General features: G+C 46.3%; 1 protein-coding gene across 1 annotated transcript in view; it reads left to right on the top strand.

Annotated features, from left to right (window-relative positions):
* Positions 1–18,816, top strand: part of ALAS2 (5'-aminolevulinate synthase 2) — a 20,941-nt gene extending 2,125 nt beyond the window's left edge. The window contains exons 2-11 of the mRNA XM_029607288.1: positions 118–308; positions 1,007–1,186; positions 1,514–1,621; positions 1,775–1,997; positions 2,354–2,538; positions 3,144–3,323; positions 13,806–13,970; positions 15,792–16,060; positions 17,758–17,920; positions 18,321–18,816. Of these exons, the coding sequence (XP_029463148.1) occupies positions 134–308; positions 1,007–1,186; positions 1,514–1,621; positions 1,775–1,997; positions 2,354–2,538; positions 3,144–3,323; positions 13,806–13,970; positions 15,792–16,060; positions 17,758–17,920; positions 18,321–18,484 (1,812 nt within the window). The 5' untranslated portion in view covers positions 118–133 and the 3' untranslated portion in view covers positions 18,485–18,816. The remainder of the gene's footprint in view (positions 1–117; positions 309–1,006; positions 1,187–1,513; positions 1,622–1,774; positions 1,998–2,353; positions 2,539–3,143; positions 3,324–13,805; positions 13,971–15,791; positions 16,061–17,757; positions 17,921–18,320) is intronic.
* Positions 18,817–18,913: the final 97 nt, after the last annotated feature.

Raw genomic sequence — 18,913 nt, forward strand, 5'->3', positions numbered from 1 at the left:
GCTCCGTAACCTGCCCCCAGCTGGTGCCCTTGCTGCAGAGCTGTATCATACCGGACTATGTCATGGAATTTCTTATGCCCAGTTTGATGTTTGTTGCCCCCTGTACTTTGTGCACAGATCCAAGCCAGCGACGATGGCATCCATCCTGCAGCGATGTCCCTTCCTGAGTCGGGACCCTCAGGTTTTTCTGCGGGCACTGAGACCCCAGCTTGTGCACGGCGCGGCCCGCTGCCCCATCATGGTGGCCCGCTGCCTCTCTGCCTCCACCGCGGACCTGCAGATGACAAAGGAAACACATCCCACTGCTGGTGAGGCGGAGGTCGGAGGGGGGAGGGGGTAGCATTGAATACTGAAGTCTTCAAATATTCAAGGGATCACACAAGGAAAGGGGGTTACCCGAGCTTTCATTGTCAAGAGAGATAGGCTGAACGATTCTGGTTTTTACCCCACAGTACATCTCTGGGACTTTTAATTACAACTTCCCCCCAAGGAGTTACCCTAGGTGGGTACACCTAGGACTGGCTCAGCTGTTCCTTCTCAGTCGCCCAGCGCCACTTGGTGACCCAAGCAAGTGCCTTACTATATAATTCACATTCCTTTGGTCCCTAGAGCAGCTTAATACAGAGATGGTATATATTGTTTTATTTTGTATATGGTAAATGTAGAACTAGATCATTAGTGGATAACATTGACCAATTGTGGTTTTATGAAGATGAAGATGATGGTATTTTTCCAATACTGACTGGAAAAGGTAATCTGTATTTTTTGTTTGAGACTGCTCTGAAAGACAAATAGGCAAGAAAAGATGATATGGTTGTGTCCTAATGTGAACTATGTAGCCTGCGGCCTGAGATATTGACTGGTAAGTAGTTCAGTCTATATTGGGTCGCATGGTTTTGAGTGAACCAATGGGAATTCATGCCATAAGCTTATGGTGTCATAAATATATAGAACATTCCTCTTCATCCAGTCAGACCAGTCCAGAGCATTGTTTATGCCATTTCAGTTTCCTCTCCGCTGAAGGGGGCTCAGTCCATCTCACATGCCCGCACCCTGGCCCTGGCTGCTCCTCAAGCTTCTGTGGCCAGCTGTCCTTTCATTGAGACCGAGATGCGGCAGAAAAGGAGTGGCATTGTGCAGAGAGCTGGGAAGGAAGTGCAGGAGGATGTGAAGACCTTCAAATCGGGTACATTTATTTTTATTTTTTAGATTTTTTTATATTCCGCTTTTGCACTTTTTTTTTTTCACAGCACTTCAAAGTGGATTACATTCAGGTACGGTAGGTATTTCCTTATAGCAAGCAGGCGTGGCTGGGAGGGAGGAACTGGATGGGTCAGAAGCCCCTTTAATAAGTGTGTTTGTTGTTAACATAAGTTATTTTTCTTTTCTTGAGCAGCCTACGAATTATCTAAAATGTCATTCACGAGCTTTTGAGACCCTGCAGGGTCTCCCTTAATGATGTGTTTGCCACTGCTTGATGCATCTTCCTCTTTCCTCGCCTCCTCCTCTGCAGATGCTCTGACCTCACTGCTGCTGGAGGTGCAGGACAGTCTGCAGAAGAGGTTTCTTGGCTCTCCCTCTCCGAAGGCCCCAAGCCACCTGATCAAGGACAATCTGAGAGGTGAGCTTGAGGCTAATAGGAGGAAAATAAAAGGAGAGGACTGTGAGTGTGTGTGTGTGTGTGTGAGTGTGTGATGGGGACTGAGGGGCCGTATCAAAGGGGATAATAAGTGCTCCTGCGATCGGGACTGAGTTCACCTCCTCCTGCTCCCAGGTGATGCCGCCTTTGGCTACGATGAGTTTTTTGATCGTCGGATCGAAGAGAAGAAGCGAGATTACACCTACCGGGTCTTCAAGACGGTGAATCGCAGGGCAGACTCCTACCCCTTTGCCGACGGCTACTCAGACCTGCAGGCGGAGACGAAGGAGGTGTCTGTGTGGTGTAGCAATGACTACCTTGGGATGAGCCGCCACCCCCGGGTCCTTGCAGCTATCTCGTAAGTGCTCCCTCCCCCACTAGTAATGGACAGCAAGAGCCAGGGAGGCATGGAGAGAGGAGAAACTGTGCCTGATGGCTCCCTGACTAGAACCAGAGTGGGGGAATGAGAGATGAGGAAACCGTGTGCGATGACGCCTTGATGAGAGCCAGCGGGGGAAGCAGTAAGGAGAAAGCCTGTGAATGAAGGCTCCTTGACAACAGGTAGATGTGGTGGTTCCTTGATGAGAACCAGCTGGGAAGCAGTGAGGTAGGGAGGTGGGAATTCACCAGGCAGAGCTGTGCCTCATTGTGCTTGTGCTGCGTTTTTTTCTGGATTTGGTAGTCTGAGGTCATCTGTTCTTGGCGTCCGTACAGAAAGACACTGGAGCGACACGGGGCAGGAGCTGGAGGCACGCGCAACATCTCCGGCACCAGTAAGTTCCACGTAGAGCTGGAGCAGGAGCTGGCGGACCTACACCAGAAGGATGCAGCCCTGCTCTTCTCTTCCTGCTTCGTGGCCAATGACTCCACCCTCTTCACCCTCGCCAGAATGCTGCCAGGTACGTGACACTTCTGCTACTGCCAGAGCCCCAGATGAAACCAGCCAGGGTATGACTGGCAGCTGGATCCCTAGGACTACCCAATGAGAATACTGTCAGGGGATGGGTATGCCAGAGTCTCAGGGCAAATCAGTGGGTGTTTAATAATATAGACACATGTGCAGACAGATACGCAGAAGCAAATGGACACACACGGGCATGGTAACCAAGCATGGGTTCCCACAATGACAAGCCTGTATCTAAGGCAGCAAAGTTGGGAGAGCAACCTGCCTTGGCTGCTGCCTCTAGGGCTGTCCTTGGGAGCAACCACGGGCAGCAGAAGTCATGAATTTAGAGGGAGTTGGTGGGGGGAGGTATCTGGGGGGAGGGATGGATTAGCATCAGAGGTGTGAGGAGGAGAGGGGGGGGGGGAGTTGAAATTGTTCAGGAGGTGGAGGGTGGGGCATGGACCGGAGCTAGGTGTGACTGAAAACTAAATCTGTCACCGATATTAACCAATTAATGGACAGGCACAAACACCACTCTAAGGGGATGGGGCTGGGTGGGGGGTCCCTCAATCTCTCTCTCTCTCCCGGTTTTTCCCTAAATTCTCTTCCCCACGGTAGGCTGTGAGATCTACTCTGACGCTGGGAACCATGCGTCTATGATCCAGGGAATCCGCAACAGTGGTGTCCCCAAGTTTGTCTTCCGCCACAATGACCCGGCCCACCTGGAGGAACTGCTGCAGAAGGCTGATCCCAGTAAACCCAAGATCGTGGCCTTTGAGACTGTGCACTCCATGCACGGTAAGCCCGAGGGAAGGGGTTAAAAGAGAGAAAAGCAGGAAATGACCACACTGTGTAAATTGTATATAATTCTTACCATGTAAGCAATTACTCTCTGCTTACATGCTCTGCTCTCCAGTTAGAAATTGTTAACCTATCTTTTTTTCTAACAGCCCAGTTCCACACTCCCTGTTGTAATGTAACTTTCGCTTTCAATGTTAACTGGTTTACCTCCTAGTTTATTGTAAACCGGTACGATAAGACCTGGTCTTGAGCATCGGTATATTAAAAGAATTTAAATAAATAAATAAATGAGAGGAATAAAACGTCCCTGTGTAAGGATCCCTTTGGGTATCACCTCTGTGGCTTCCAGCTCACGCTGGTTTCCATTTATTGGGAACTTATTAGGTTGTATCATCTTTCAGAGGAGCAGCATTAAAGCTACTGTAGTGTCTGAGCTCTGGAGACCTCAACAGCCTCTACTTCAGATGTGACTGCAGAGCTGGGGAAGGAAGCTTTTTATATCTAGGAGAGGAATCCTCTCAATAGGGGTCATCAGGAGGGGGGAGGGGGGATTGCAGAAGCATCAGTTTGCAACTATTGGTAGGTGTTAGAACCGCTGTGAAAATAGTGTCTCCTCGTCAGGGCTGAGAGCAGCTCCCTTGGAGAGTCATGAATCCAAAACCTTCGCTCAGTTCCTTACCTCCTGATTCCCATGCCCATCCTTCCTGCATGGTTTTAATATTGCCTTTACAGACTAATCAAATAAGTCGGGGGGGGGGGGGGGACGGGACTTGTTGAGAGAAGGGCTGTCTCCCAGATGTGCTGATATTAGGGTTAGATGCAGAGAAACGAGGGTGGTTCTTCTAGACAGGAGTTAATAATTGGTTTTCTTCTTTAGGCACTGAGTTTCTGAATGGTGAGATTGTGATAAATTGCAGGAAGACCTTGTGAGACTGGAAAATTGGGCATCCAAATGGCAGATGAAATTTAATGTGGATAAGTGCAAGGTGATGCATATAGGGAAAAATAACCCATACTATAGTTACACAATGTTGGGTTCCATATTAGGTGCTACAACCCAAGAAAGAGATCTAGGTGTCATAGTGGATAACACATTGAAATTGTCGGTTCAGTGTGCTGCGGCAGTCAAAAAAGCAAACAGAATGTTGGGAATTATTAGAAAAGGAATGATGAATAAAACGGAAAATGTCATAATGCCTCTGTATCGCTCCATGGTGAGACCGCACCTTGAATACTGTGTACAATTCTGGTCGCCACATCTCAAAAAAGATATAATTGCGATGGAGAAGGTACAGAGAAGGGCTACCAAAATGATAAAGGGAATGGAACAACTCCCCTATGAGGAAAGACTAAAGAGGTTAGGACTTTTCAGCTTGGAGAAGAGACGACTGAGGGGGGATATGATAGAGGTGTTTAAAATCATGAGAGGTCTAGAACGGGTAGATGTGAATCGGTTATTTACTCTTTCGGATAGTAGAAAGACTAGGGGGCACTCCATGAAGTTAGCATGGGGCACATTTAAAACTAATCGGAGAAAGTTCTTTTTTACTCAACCCACAATTAAACTCTGGAATTTGTTGCCAGAGAATGTGGTTCGTGCAGTTAGTATAGCTGTGTTTAAAAAAGGATTGGATAAGTTCTTGGAGGAGAAGTGCATTACCTGCTATTAAGTTCACTTAGAGAATAGCCACTGCCATTAGCAATGGTTACATGGAATAGACTTAGTTTTTGGGTACTTGCCAGGTTCTTGTGGCCTGGATTGGCCACTGTTGGAAACAGGATGCTGGGCTTGATGGACCCTTGGTCTGACCCAGTATGGCATTTTCTTATGTTCTTATGTTCTTAGAATAAAAGTTTGGGATGTTTTCTGACCTCGGCCAGTATCCTGCGCAGATACTGTCCAGTAAGGCCACAACTGCTGGTCTGGCTGTTAATCCAGGGGCTGGCAAGTCCCAGTTGTGCATAGAATAGGGCTTCCCTAATTTGTCCTGGTGACCCCACTGCCATACATTGGAAACCCACTAAATGTAAATTTGTCTCCTGCATATTCATTGTGGATATCCAAAAACCTGACTAGCTGTTGAGTCACCATAACAGGTTTGGGAAGCTGCAGTATAGAAAGTCACAGAGAAGCCACTCCCTCTAAGCTGTGTACTATAGTGATTTGTACAGAAGACTTCTACCAAGCAGGGGTGGATTGGTCTATCAGGGCTTCAGGCATGCCCCGGTGGACTGGTCAGGAGGATCACATGGTTTGTGTTGATTGCTACGACCATACCTGGGAACTCTCAGGATCTCACCCTGAGAAACAGGCAATTTGCATCAATTGCAGGGTCTCAAGGGAAACAATCAGGGGTGGATTGGCCTATCGGGGGATCGGGCATCCCCCGGTGGGCCGGTCACTCCAGTCACGTGGTCTGCCGTGCGCGGCCGTGACGGAGCCGCGCTCGGTAGACCACATGATGTGTCCTGGGCCAGCCTGGGCGGTGAATCCCTGGGCCGGTCTTCCTCGGGAATCCGCCGCTGGAAACAATAGAAATCTCAGGGCCTCTCTGTATATAGCTGAGCCACTCCCCTTCCTCAGTAAGCCTGCAGAGAACAGCAGTAGTGGGGGTGAGTCTGGAGCAGACACTGCAAGCAGCATGTGGGGAGAAACAAGAGAGAGCTGCAGCACACACAAAACTCAGCCTGCAGCTGTGATAATAGAACCTGGGACTCATTTAGCTAAGCGTAGAGCGAGAATGTATAAATCCATGGCACTCTGATTTATAAGGGGTGGGAGCAAAGAGTGCTGGGGTCAGGGAGAGACAAAGGGGAAATATGCTGGGGTCATCTCTGGAGGGGGGACAGGTGAAGGTGACAGGAAAGTGTGAATTAGTTGGAAGGGTGGAAGAGAGAAAGCTGATACATATTCCATTCCATTCCATCTCCCCTCCCTCTGCCACGCTCTCTGCTAATCAAAAGCAGTCTCAGGATGACCACAACTCAAAAGTTCCCAGGTATAACTGCAACTACTTGCCCAGGGAGCCACTGCCCCCAATACCAGGCCCCACAGCAGCTTGTGTCAGAGAGCGGGAGCCTCCCCCTGAAGCTCTCTGCTCGCTTCTGTGTCCTCTTTTTCTTATCCGTTGTGACAGTAGTAGCAATGGCAGCTCCATGAGCCTGTAGCTGCTGCTCTGCTCAGGCATCCCTTTCTCCCAACATCACAGCGTTCCTGTCTCCTCCCCACACACCTGCACTGCTTCTGCAGACAGCCAGCAGGCCTCTCGCCACTGCTTCACCACCTTGTTCTCAGCCACTGGGCTCCCCTCTTGCTGGGTTGTGACAAAAAGTAATAATTTAAAAAAATAATAAAACGAGCATCAAGGCCTTCCAGCCTGCCCCTTCCCACACAAAAGGGGGGACACTGAGCAGTAATTGGCAGCCCATAGAGACCCTATTCTTCTGGGGCCCCTGCCTAGATCTCCCTGATCACCAATGTAAGTATAAGCAAATCTATATGTATTCAGAGGGGAGAAATGTGAGAGAACATTTTATTTAGTGAACAGGTGTGTGAGTTTGTGTGTGAGAGTGAGCTCATGTGTGAGCATGAGACAGTGTGTGTGTATCTGTGAGCATGTATGAGAGCATGGGAGTCAGTGAGCACTGGTGAGAGCATGAGTCTGCATATGAGAGCGTGTGAGTCAAGAGAGCACGTGTGAGAGTGTGTACATCGGTGAGCATATGTGAGAGCATGTAAGTCAGCATGTGAGTATGTGAGAGTATGTGAGTATGAGTGTGGATCAGTGGGCCCATGTGTGAACATAAGAGAGCATGAATGTGAGTTATTATGTGTGTATGTGTGCATGTTAGGAAACATTTGTGAGTGAGCATGTGAGAGAGTGAACGTGAGAATAAATGTTTGTTACAGAGTGCGTGTATCTGAGAGAGAAGAGAAAGTGTGTGCATGCCCTCACCCCTGACTAATTTACAACAATATCAGAGTGCCTGGAATCAAAAGTTCCTAAGCATGGAAAGCAGGGAATTTTTTTATTTTTTATTGCAAGGGTGGCCAACTCCGGTCCTGGAGAGCCACAAACAAGCTAGGTTTTCAGGATATCCACAGTGAATATGCATGAGATAGATTTGCTCCCAATGGAGATCTATCTGATGCATATTCATTCTGGATATTTATACTTTATTTATACTTTTTTTTTTCTTTAAAACTCTTTATATAAATGAAAGCAAGCATAACTTGCAGTGCAAAGCAGGATATAAAGAAAACAGAATCAACAATACAGAATAATATTGAAAAACATATTCCTGCTAAATTATAAGAAAATTATGAGACAGAGGCCCAGAAAACAAGGGAGAATTGTACATACATTGATACAAAGGAAAACTCTTCCCGGAGGACAAAACCCACTGCTAATATAAACAAAACAGATCATCATTCCACATTACTCTCCTCAACTACCTCATTGACAAGATCCAGAGGGTTTCCTCTGACTAGGAGCCTAGAATTAATTTCAACATACCTTTATTGAGGTATACAGCAAAAACCTACAATTCAAACACGAAAACACAATAACAATAGTGTACTCCTACAAGGACTTTAGCATTTTCATGCCCTCCGTCCCCTCCCCCATAAATTAACCTGCCCAAGTACAGGAGAGGCAATAGTCCAAGAACATAAATGATACAAATTGTTGGTTGGTGAAAGTACACCTACTCCAACAGTTCCCATGCCAAAAACAGCAAGTATCTTCTTCTCAATTAATGTTGCTCCTTCAACATACTACTCCCTTGCTTATTCCTGCTTCACATCACTCCCGACAAGAGACTCTTGTTTCACCTAACGGTTTCCTCAAGGTATCACTTCTGAGCCATTAGTTCTCCTTCATCTTTTAAGGGAGTATCTGTTTGATATGAACTTCCTGTAGTTCTTATTTCACAGTGGGAACTTTACTTCTTATCAAAAAACGTTATTGCTCCTCAGTTCACAATGGTTACTCCTAAGTCACGAACATGTGATACTGGTGTTAATATGGTAGACTGGTCCTCAAGTTTTAAAGGAGGTAAACTACCAAGGGTTGATCTTCTATCCAAAAGAATGACTTGCATTTTATAGACATTTAATATGAGTTTCAAATGGGTTAATAACTGTTTAATTACAGATAAATACATTGCTATCATTTTGTAGGTGAATTCTAGGCCTTTTTGAACAGGGATGAAAATTTGTATGTCGTCGGCGTAAATGTAATAGGTTAAGCCAAGATCAGAAAGGAGATGACAAAGGGGGAGCATATAAATTTTAAATAAAGTGGCGGATAATGCTGATTCTTGGGGTGCTCCTGTATTAAGGGTTATTTTTTCTGAGATGTAATTTTTAACTTTGACTTGAAAATGCTGGTTGGAAAGATATGAAGTGAACCAATATAATAATGCACTAAGATCCAATTCCAGACTGCCCTGGTTACCCAAGATTTCTTCCAAAGTCTCTACCCAAGGCATGGCAACCAAAATGGAGGTCATAGGCCTTGAAAAAATCAGGGGGACCACTGTAGAGGATATTTTGAGAAGATCTCTCATATAAGATTGAAAAAGATCTTCAGAGGTGATCATGGAAACCACTGGGAAGATTTAATATCCACAAATTCAAATTCTTTGCAGCATTTTGTTTGTGTCTCTTGAGGACCAGATGTGGCCACCCACTGGCTTTATTGGTTTTAAATATGGGCTATTATTTGATGTGTCTGCTGTTTTAAAATATTTTATTGGTGTTTGGGAAAATTTTTAAAATGTGTATATGAGCTTTTGATTATTAGATGTTCTAATTGTTAGCTGTTTTGAAATATGTATTATTTTTATTCATATGGTTTTGCTATTATGATTCATGTTTTCTATTTCTTGATTTTACTGTTTGATATTTTGTGAGGCATAGTGATGTTTCTATTTTTCCATTGTCGTATTGCATATAGAGTCTGGCTTGTGGTTTCCAGTTTTGTTTTTGTGTGCTGTCGATCCCTTGGCCATGGTCTCTTTATTCTATATTTGGTGAGGGTCTGTCTGTGTTCTGCATGTGTAACTAAACAGAGATAGTCTGCTAGCATGTAGTTTCTGTGTAGCAATGCACAGCAGCCTGGCTTGTTCTGTTTTCCTAACAGGAAGTATAAAAACAATAGACTCTGTATAGCACTCAGTCAGTGGGCATGAGAAGGGGGAGGAGTGGAGACAAGCTACAGTCACAGAAAGGGAGGCGATGAGCCAGGTGGGAAGTACCTGTGCAGTGATACTGAGGCATCTGTCTGAGGTGGCTGGGCTCAGCTCTGAGAGGGGCAGCTGACTGTGGAACCAGTGAGTAGGGGGTGTTGAGAAGGGCTGGGAATGGGAAAAGGAAGGGACTGCTGCAGGCTGAGGAACGTCTGGCAGCAAGAACTTCACATAATGATGCACCAGTGCCGGAGCAGCAGTTCAACAGCAGAATGTGTGTCTGAGACAGAGAGACTGTGTGGGTACGTCTTTTTGTGTCAGAAAGAAAGACATCCACAAACTCACAGTCTCTCTCAGACACAAAGTGGTATCTCTCTCTCTCTCTCTCTCTCACTGAGAGAAGGATACCCAAACCTTACAGCCTTGCACACATGATCCCTCCCCCAGCCTCGCCCACCCCACACACAATTAAAAATTATGCATTTATAACAGATTTTACATGAAAAAGGACATTCAAAGTACAGTCTTCTGAGTTAAAAATATCATATACAACAACATTTATCTACACTACTGTTCTGCCAACCAGAAAAACCCTGCAAAATGAAAATTGGAACCCATATATTAGGTCTATATTATTGCATATTGGATATGGGCTTCACCCTCAGAAAGCGGCAAGTAAATTAATTTACAATTCTAATAGAGTAAATCTCCCATAGCAAAATATCACTAACTGCCAGTACTCAAACAGAAATAGCCCTGCATGTGAAAAGACAACACTGTGTCCCCTCTTGATGTGGGAAGGGCAGGCTGGAAGACCTTGATGCTTTTTTTAAATTCCTTTTTGCAGTGGCCCAGCGTGACAGGAGCCCAGGAGCTCAGAGGGTAAAGAGTTGAGCTGGTAGGGAAGCAGCAGCAAAAGGCCTGCTTGCTGCCTCCCTTCAGTTGCCTATAGAAGCAGTGCGGGTGTGTGAGGAGGAGCCAGGAACATCGTGATGTTGGGAAGAAGGGATGCCTGAGCAGACTAGTGGCAACAGGCCCATGGAGCTGCCACCATGAGAAATACAAATAGGAGGCAGAAGTGAGAGGAGATCTTTGAGGGAGGCGCCCACTCTGTGACACAAGCTGCTGCGAGGCCTGTGCTGATTGCAGTGGCTCCGCAGGCTTGGGGCCGCAGTAGTGACCAACACACACCATGTGATCCTCCTGACCAGACCAGCAGGGCATGCCTGAAGCCCTAACAGGTCAATCCGTTCCTGCCAGGAATCTAATATATATATATATATATATATATATATATATATATATATGTATCTATGTATATGTATAAATATGAAGTTATACAAAAAAAGGAACAAAAAATACTAATTCCTCTTAACTTACACAAATATATTTATTAAATATTCAAAACAAATAATCATCAAAATTATTCAAATCCAAACAAACGCACACACATGGTGGTTTGAAACGACTTAAAATGGTATTTTATAAGTCCATTTGTAACCAAATACAGCAAGTGATGCACGATGTGAGCAAAGAATTGAATTTCAACAAACGGTTTCTCAATCTGAATGGGAAAATCACATATTTAAATTATGTCCAAATGATGAATCTTTCAAAGCACTGAGTTATTCACCATTTTCTTTTCTCCCCTTCTCAATCCTAATAAGAGTGTCGCAATCTTAAATTACTCCCAAATCATGAAACTTTCAGATCACTGGGTTATTCACCATTTCTTCTGTCCCCGACAAAAAGGCCTTGATGTTTTCACCGGTGGGTTGCTTCATCAGGGGGAGAATGATAGTGATTTATAAGCTATTGCAAAAAAAATACAAATATATATAAATAAAAACATTTTTAGCATATACATATTGTAAAAACAATTATTATATAAATCAAATCATGGAAAAAGGTACAATACTTACATACAGAGTGCATCACCACTTGATTTTAAAAAGATTAAACAATCTTTCTATAGCCCGTGCTTGAATGAACTTTATCAAACAACATTTTATATCTAAAACCAAAATACAGAACACTTAAACTGCATGAAATGAAAATATAAAGAATGAGACACATATTAGAATCAAATGTCCACGAAAAGAGAGAGAATCCGTACAGAGCTTACCCAAGCCTTCCCCATTCCTGAAGATTACAGGAGAAACAAAAATGGAGGCATAACGCCACCGCCGCACAGTGAGGTTTAAATGTCCATACCAGCATCCGGGAATGTGGATAGCGATTGCGCAATGCAGATAGCGCTATATGAATATACTCTCAGAAACAAAAACAAAAATGAATGACACAGAAAAATATATAGTAACAAAAAAATATAATGTAAAGGAAAGCACACCTTAATATTGTTAATATGCTCAACTCACAAAAAGGTTTTCCATTCAATAACGGTATTTAAACCATGCGGTTGAACAGTATGCCAGCTGTAAACAAATTCTTGTTCCTTACGTCGGAGCATCAGAGATATATCATCACCCCAGGTTGAATTAATGCATTGGAGAACCAAAAAAACACACTTGCTCAACAGTATGTTCATGTGAAAGCCAATGTTTAACTAACGGAGACTCCAAACATTTCGTCCGAATGCAACATTTGTGTTGAATAATTCTGGTTTTAATGGCAAGTTTGGTATGTCCAATGTACAATTTAGGTCAAGGGCATAAAATCGCTTTTATAACTTGCTTGGTTTCACAATCTTAAAATGCTTTTAGTATATGTTTGTGGGGGACCCAACTGATTGTATGGATGAGATTATAGCTCTGTTTACTCAACTCTGCTCTAGGGTATGCTCTACTACTAAGTTAATTAGGGAAAAAGTGAAATTTATGTTAAGATGTTTCAACTCAATTCTGCCAGGTCACATGATGTATCTCTCAAGGGTTGGACTGGTGTGTTTTGGAAGCTGTTGAAGCATATGCTGTACAGAAAGCACACAAACGGGCCGATACAGTAAACCGCGCGGGAGAGCTGGCGAGCGCCCAGGCCACTCTCCTGAGCGCACGATTCACTAAACCAAGCTATGCAAATTAGGGCCCGCAGTAAAAAGGAGGCGCTAAGGACACTAGCGCGTTCCTAGCGCCTCTTTATTGACAGAAGCGGCAGTTGTCAGCAGGTTTGACAGCCGACGCTTAATTTTACTGGCAGCGGTTGTCGAATCCGCAGACAGTCACGGGTTCGGAAAACGGTCGCCGGCATAATTGAGCGTCCGTCTTCCGGGCCGCGGGCAGATTTTTAATTTTTTTTTTTTTAGATTTTTAATTTCTTTTTTTTTGGGGCCTCCAACTTAATATCACTATGATATTAAGTTGGAGGGTGTACAGAAAAGCAGTTTTTTTCTGCTTTTCTGTCCACTTTCCCGGTGCCGGCCGAAAGGCAGGCGTTAATTTCTGAAAGTTTACTTTCTGTATCGCGCGGGAATAACTAATAGGCTCATCAACATGCATTTGCCTGTTGCGGGTATTATTAGTTTCGGGGGGGGGGGGTTGGCTGCACGTTTTCCACGCACTATTACCCCTTACTGTATAAGGGGTAAAAATAGTGCGTGGAAAACGCGCGGCCAAACGGGGGCTAATGGTGCGCTCGGCTGAGCGCACCATACTGAATCAGTCCAACTGTGGGTCAGACAGATATTCTGTGGGGTGGGTTTGAAAAAATCCCCAGGCTGATATTTTCCTGGAATCTGCTCCTGCTACAGAGCATTAATATTGGCAGTTAATTTAGTGTTTAATGTACGTGTTAAAGGCCGATTGTGCACATTTCAGCGCACATTGTTTTTCACTATACTATTAGGAAATGAGCTATTTGGCATGATTCCGCATCTTATTACCTCATTAGCAGAGTCTGTGTTAATGAAAGCTAGAGAACACACAATAGCTAATACAGGTGTTTAACACCTGTGAACTCTAGCATTACCATTCATAACATTGGTGTATTGGCTCCTAAGCGCTCTGTCCCTCAATTTAAAGCTGCACTCCCAGCGGTTCCTGCCCCTCCCTGGGGGCAGCCATTGCATGAGCAGCACTGATTACATCATTCCTATGCCGGCATCTGCTTGGTTCATGCACCAGGCTGCTCTTGGTGACATCAAAGCCAGCACAGATCAATGAGGTTTCAGCGTGCAATGGAAGGGAGTAGTTTACAGAATTAGTGCCAAGGACATACTCTGGAGAGTGCCCCCCTCCCCCACTGGCAGTGCTCTTGAAATATCTCACACTACACAACCAGCTTGTTTTGTGTTTATCAGTGCTGAGTTTCATGTGTCTCTTGCCTCTACAGGTGCGATCTGCCCGTTGGAGGCGCTGTGTGATGTGGCACACAAGTACGGCGCCTTCACGTTTGTGGATGAGGTGCATGCTGTGGGGCTGTACGGGGCCCACGGTGCTGGCATCGGTGAGCGCGATGGCATCATGCATAAGATGGACGTGGTATCAGGGACACTGGGTAGGTATAGGTCATGCACCCATCTCCCCAAGTCCAGCCCCCAACACCTATGGGCTGATACAGTAAAAATCGCGGGAGAGCGGGCAAGTGCTTGCTCTCCCGGCTCGCGCACAGGACACTCTCCTGTGCACGCGATACAGTAAATTAATTTATTTAAATTAGGGTCCGCGGTAAAAAGAGGCACTGGGGACACTAGCGCAACCGGAGCGGCGGCTGTCAGCGGGTTTGACAGCCGACGCTCAATTTTGCCGGCGTCGGTTCTCGAGCCCGCTGACAGCCACGGATTTGGAAACCGGACGCTGGCAAAATTGAGCATCCGGTTTTCAACGCGCGAGCCCATTTTAAATTTTTTATTTTTTTTTATTTTTTACTTTTTTTAACTTTTGGGACCTCCGACTTAATATCGCCATGATATTAAGTCGGAGGGTGCACAGAAAAGCAGTTTTTACTGCTTTTCTGTGCACTTCCCTGGAGCCGGCAGAAATTAACGCCGACCTTTGGGAAGGCGCTAATTTCTGAAAGTAAAATATGCGGCTTGGCTGCACATTTTACTTTCTGTATCGTGCAGGAATGACTAATATGGCCATCAACATGCATTTGCATGTTGTGGGCGCTATTAGTCTCTGGGGGAGGGGGGGAGTGGACACGCGTTTTCGACGCGCTAGCTTTACCCCTTATTCAGTAAGGGGTAATAGCGCATCGAAAACGCGCGTCCAAATGCCAGCTAGCAGTGCACTCCGTCGGAGCACACTGTACTGTATTGACCTGCTAGTTAGGAGTTTAGATGCACTCACATGCAGAGGTTAAACTGAGGCCATGATTTAAACAATTAAAAAACCCCATAGTTTGTGTGTGAGGTTTGTGACACGTATCACGTGAAGTGTTCTTATGGCTATAAGGGCCTCATTGCTGGGGTTGGCACAGAACCTGCCATTTGTTCCCTCTAAGGGCAGAGCTGTAAATCTGGGAGAAACTTTTCTTTATCAGTATTGAGCTAGATTCTAAGCATCTTCCTTGCAGTTTCTTTAAAATTGCGTTACAGACTGCTTTGAGCTGGGTGCAGGGGGAAGGAGGGCCTGTCCCGTGTCCTTACTGAGACAGGGAGAGAGTGGGTTAATGTGCAAACACTCACCCCACTCTTAGGGTAGGAGCCTATCTCCTCTTCCAGCTGGGATGTCCCCAGTTCTTGTTGCCAACGGTGATATTTAGGCTGGGTGGAAGGAGCTCTGGGTGATGATTGGGTCTAATCTCTATACCAGTGCTGTTGGGTTCCTTTCTGCTGCCCCAGGACCCGCTGTGTGAAATCAGCTCTGAAGTGGTTTTGACAGACATTTTCAGACATGGAGGGCGTGAGTGAGAGCCACCAGTACACGGGAGGGCAGTAATGTTTCTGTGTCCGAGCACTTCTAAGTACCCTTTGTTTTTCTTTTCCAAAAGGAAGGAACTGTTCCTCCATTCCCACTTTCTGCCTTAACAGCGTTCTCTGCTTGTCCAGTCCTAGTGGTCCCTTTCTCTTTCCTTACAGTTGATCTTACCAGTCATTTTGCTCCCTCTGTACTATCTCAGCTATCTTTTTTCTCCAAAATGTCTCCATGCAGCAGTCTTTTCCTTATCCCACCTCAGCAATTTTTTGCTCTGCCATGCCATGTCTTCAGTCTTTTGCTCCATGGGAACTCATCTTGGTGGTCTTTCTCTTTTCATATTTTCCTGTCTCAGCAGTCTCTTTGTCCACGGTATTCTGTCTCAGTGATCTCTTGCTAAGTCTCCCTCTCTCTTTCTTTTGAGGTGTCTCATCTCGGTAATCTCCCTCTCTCTCCACAGGTAAGGCATTTGGCTGTGTAGGGGGATATGTGGCCAGCACAGCTTCCCTGATCGATGCAGTCCGTTCTTATGCCGCTGGCTTCATCTTTACCACTTCGCTACCCCCTATGGTGCTGGCTGGGGCCCTGGAGTCCGTACGGGTACTGAAAGGCGAGGAGGGGCAGGCACTGAGGCGGGCACACCAGCGCAATGTCAGACACATGCGCCAGCTGCTGGTGGATGCTGGGCTGCCTGTCATCAACTGCCCTAGTCACATCATTCCTGTGCGGGTATGTGGAGGGGAGAGGTCAGCAGGAGAGGGGAGTTTAGTGGTCAGGAGATGAGAAACCATTAAGGGCAGAGAGTAGAGATGTGAGAGCAGAGATCAGGAGCATGGGGACTGCTGTAATACTGGTGACTCAGCAAGATTCTGCATCTTGTCCAGAGGAGCAGCTACTGGAAGTGGAGGCTGCAACCTGTGCATGGCATTTCTACATCACCCACCTGTTTTCAACTCCCTCCCATGCCACTGAGCTCTGGCGCCCTCTCCATGATACTGCCAAGCCCCAGCTCCTGTGACACTGTCAATCCTCCATTCCCCCCAACCAAAAGTACTGGATTTCATTGCCTGTAGTGCCAAGCTGTCTATCCCACCCATATGATGAAGATAAGCTCCACTTCCTCCCTAGGGTCACCACCCCACCCAGGTCAGCCTGAGGCTGATCCAGTCCTGGTTTTACCCCATTATATGCATGGAATTGTAGTTACGATTTTCTGCAAGAAAAAAAAGGACATCTTCCTGCATGCCATGAGGCAAGACCAGAGTTGAATCAGCCTCTTTAGGTTGACCTGTATGAGTTGTCAACCCTATTTTTCCCTCACCCCATCTCCTGTGAGATTGAGAGCTCAACCCAACCTATCAGTAATGCTGTAAGCCCTACCTTGCTTCCTTCCTGCCCCTTGTAAAAGCTCCCTTCTATGACCCCAAGAAATCCACCTCCCTTAGCCCTCCCACTCCCATTAACATAAGCCTCAAACCTCTCCTTCAATGATGCAAAGAGACTTTATCCTGCCTCCATGTCGTGATTCCACCTCTCTTTCACCCTGTGATGCAGAGTCCTACCCTTCCTGGAGATGCCAAGAGCCTTCTCCCTCTCTCGCCCATGGTGATACTGGTGACCCCTCTCATATTTCCAAGCCCCTTCCTCACGATGACCCCATTTCCAAGTCTTGCTCTATTCCTTTCCCATCATGGTTCTGCTTTCTGACCTCACTCCCCTCCCCCTCTGACATCTCCAACTCTTCTTCCCACCCTATTATTCTCCTTTCAACTCACTTGCCACCCTACACACCCCCTCTGGTGATGCTTTTTCTCACCCTTCCCCACCAGTAGCCCTTCTTCCTCACCCATCATATCCCAGTGACAATACTCTCTTCCTCCCCACATCTTCCTAAAGTTATCAACCCTGGTACCAATGCTCTTCCTTCACCATGCTGACCTCCACTTCCCAATGCCAGCACTCCTCCTCCTCACCAGGAGGTTTGATATATTGTAGAGTCCACTGAAGGTGGAAATGTTAGTGAAGGGGGCGGGAGTAGGGTAGGAAGAGGAGGGAGAGGGTATGGTCAAATGTCCTAAGGAGAGCTCAAGGGTGAGGAGCAGCATCACGAGGAAAGATGGCCAAGAAAGACGGAAGATCACTGATGTTCAGGGAGAAATGTCACCATGGAGCACGGGGGGGGGGGGGGGGGGGGTAGGAATGCCACCAAGAGGAGGGGAGCCACTGATGATGAGTTTCAACATGGGGAAGGAGGGGAAAGAAAGGAAGAGCAGCACTGGTGATTGTAAATTTGGTGGCGAGCATCGGCATTGGGAGAGAGCAAGTGGAGGAGCATGCCTAACCTTCAGAATCATAAAACATGCCAAATGGTCAAGATGAGCTCTGTTACTATTTATTTTTATTTCTCCCACCATTTAATCCTGCAGATAGGAGATGCCGCGCTGAACACCCGTATCTGCGATCTCCTGCTGTCTGAGCGTAACATCTATGCACAGGCCATCAACTATCCGACTGTGCCACGGGGAGAAGAGCTGCTGAGGCTTGCACCCTCCCCGCACCACACCCCACCCATGATCAGCTACTTTGTAGGTGTGTATGCATTTTTTCCCATTTATTTTAATCACTTCATGTATTACTGTGGTAACACATATACAAGCTATGCCAATAGCACCAAAGCCAGAGAGATTCATGCCTGGTCCTAGTGACACAGTGCTGCAAAGCTAGCAGGAGCACCAAGAACTAAAATGATGTCCCGAGCTCAGCTTGTGAAGTTATTCTGAGAGTCTGTAGTAATCGCTTGGGCTGGGCACCAGATAGAAATCAATCCCCAAGTACCTGTCCTTTGTGGGGATGGTAGCTAGTTGCCTGCTATCACCCATAGACCCCACCTGTAGCTTCTCTTATGCTGGGCCAGCCACCGGCAGGATAACGACATGATGTGGGAGAGCCTGGGGGTTTTCTCATTCTCTGGGGTCTGTGTTCTTCGCAGAGAGCCTGCTGGAGACTTGGAAGGAGGTTGGCCTGCCCCTGCAGCTGCCCTCGGCCGCCGAATGTAACTTCTGCCACCGGCCACTGCACTTTGACCTCATGAGCGAGTGGGAGCGTTCATACTTTGGCAACATGGAGCCACAGTACATCACGGTCTACGCCTGAATCCCACAGATGCCCCTCTGCCTCCACCTTTCCCAAGCCCATTGATTTCAGTATTGATTATATCCCAAGCTTCACCTTTAACCCCTCCAATCCCTAATCTTCTTTCCCTAATTTAAGACTGAATGAAAAATTGTGCCTTAACCCAAAGCGTGTAGTGTGAAGACTGCAAAACAGGATCTACGCAAAGCTCCTCGCGACCTCCCCCCCTCCCCTCTCCATCATGAGGAAGGAGGGAGTAGGGCTCAGTGGGTGTCTTAATGTGTACCGGGCTGTAATGTTGAATCTGCTCTCTAGACACAAAGCCGATAATAAAACAAAGACCAGTGATCTCCCACCATCTCTGTCCTTCCTAGAATCCCTGCTGCTAGATACTGCTCATGGTTAGGGGCAGACAAATCCAGCACGGGGTCCTTTAACCTCTTTCCCTTA

The sequence above is a fragment of the Rhinatrema bivittatum genome, chromosome 1 (genome assembly GCF_901001135.1).
Source record: "Rhinatrema bivittatum chromosome 1, aRhiBiv1.1, whole genome shotgun sequence".
Taxonomy (NCBI): Eukaryota; Metazoa; Chordata; class Amphibia; order Gymnophiona; family Rhinatrematidae; genus Rhinatrema; species Rhinatrema bivittatum.